Below are 445 nucleotides of genomic sequence, written 5' to 3'. Positions count from 1 at the left end.
TTGTCAACCTACTTATCTACCCATTTCTCTCTCCAGCAACTTCAAAAGCGGATGCAGGCGCAGCGATTGTCCCGGTGTGTAAGCGACCTCCCAGCGCCGACACCAAAACATTGAACGAATGATTGGGACTTATTGAGTTAATATTACTGTTTGGTGTATTAAAACTGTGAAGAATCAACAAGAATAAAGTGGATAAAGATTACAGGGACACAGTGGCAGGTTGATTGCTGGAATTTCGTTATGGCAACGGCACTAGCAAGGCCAATTTCCTTCCCTGACTTGGGGTTGAATGAGCAGGACCAAGACGGGAACTCTGCCTTGCTGGAGCTTGACAGAGGTATGGTGTTGCGTTTAGAGGTAATTGGTTGAATTTTTTTTCGAATAACCGTATGGGTGGACTCCTCTCACTCTCCAGTAACAATTTAGGAATTACGCCGCGGAACCC

General features: G+C 45.6%; 1 protein-coding gene across 1 annotated transcript in view; it reads left to right on the top strand.

Annotated features, from left to right (window-relative positions):
- Positions 1–95: 95 nt before the first annotated feature.
- Positions 96–445, top strand: part of LOC119592039 (integrator complex subunit 7-like) — a gene marked incomplete at its 3' end in the record, with an annotated part of 57154 nt that continues 56804 nt past the window's right edge. The window contains 1 exon segment of the mRNA XM_037940834.1: positions 96–337. Within this exon segment, the coding sequence (XP_037796762.1) occupies positions 241–337 (97 nt within the window).

The sequence above is a fragment of the Penaeus monodon genome, chromosome 29 (assembly GCF_015228065.2).
Source record: "Penaeus monodon isolate SGIC_2016 chromosome 29, NSTDA_Pmon_1, whole genome shotgun sequence".
Lineage (NCBI taxonomy): Eukaryota > Metazoa > Arthropoda > Malacostraca > Decapoda > Penaeidae > Penaeus > Penaeus monodon.
Note: the sequence above shows the minus strand (reverse complement) of the source record. Positions and strands in the feature narration are given on the sequence as shown.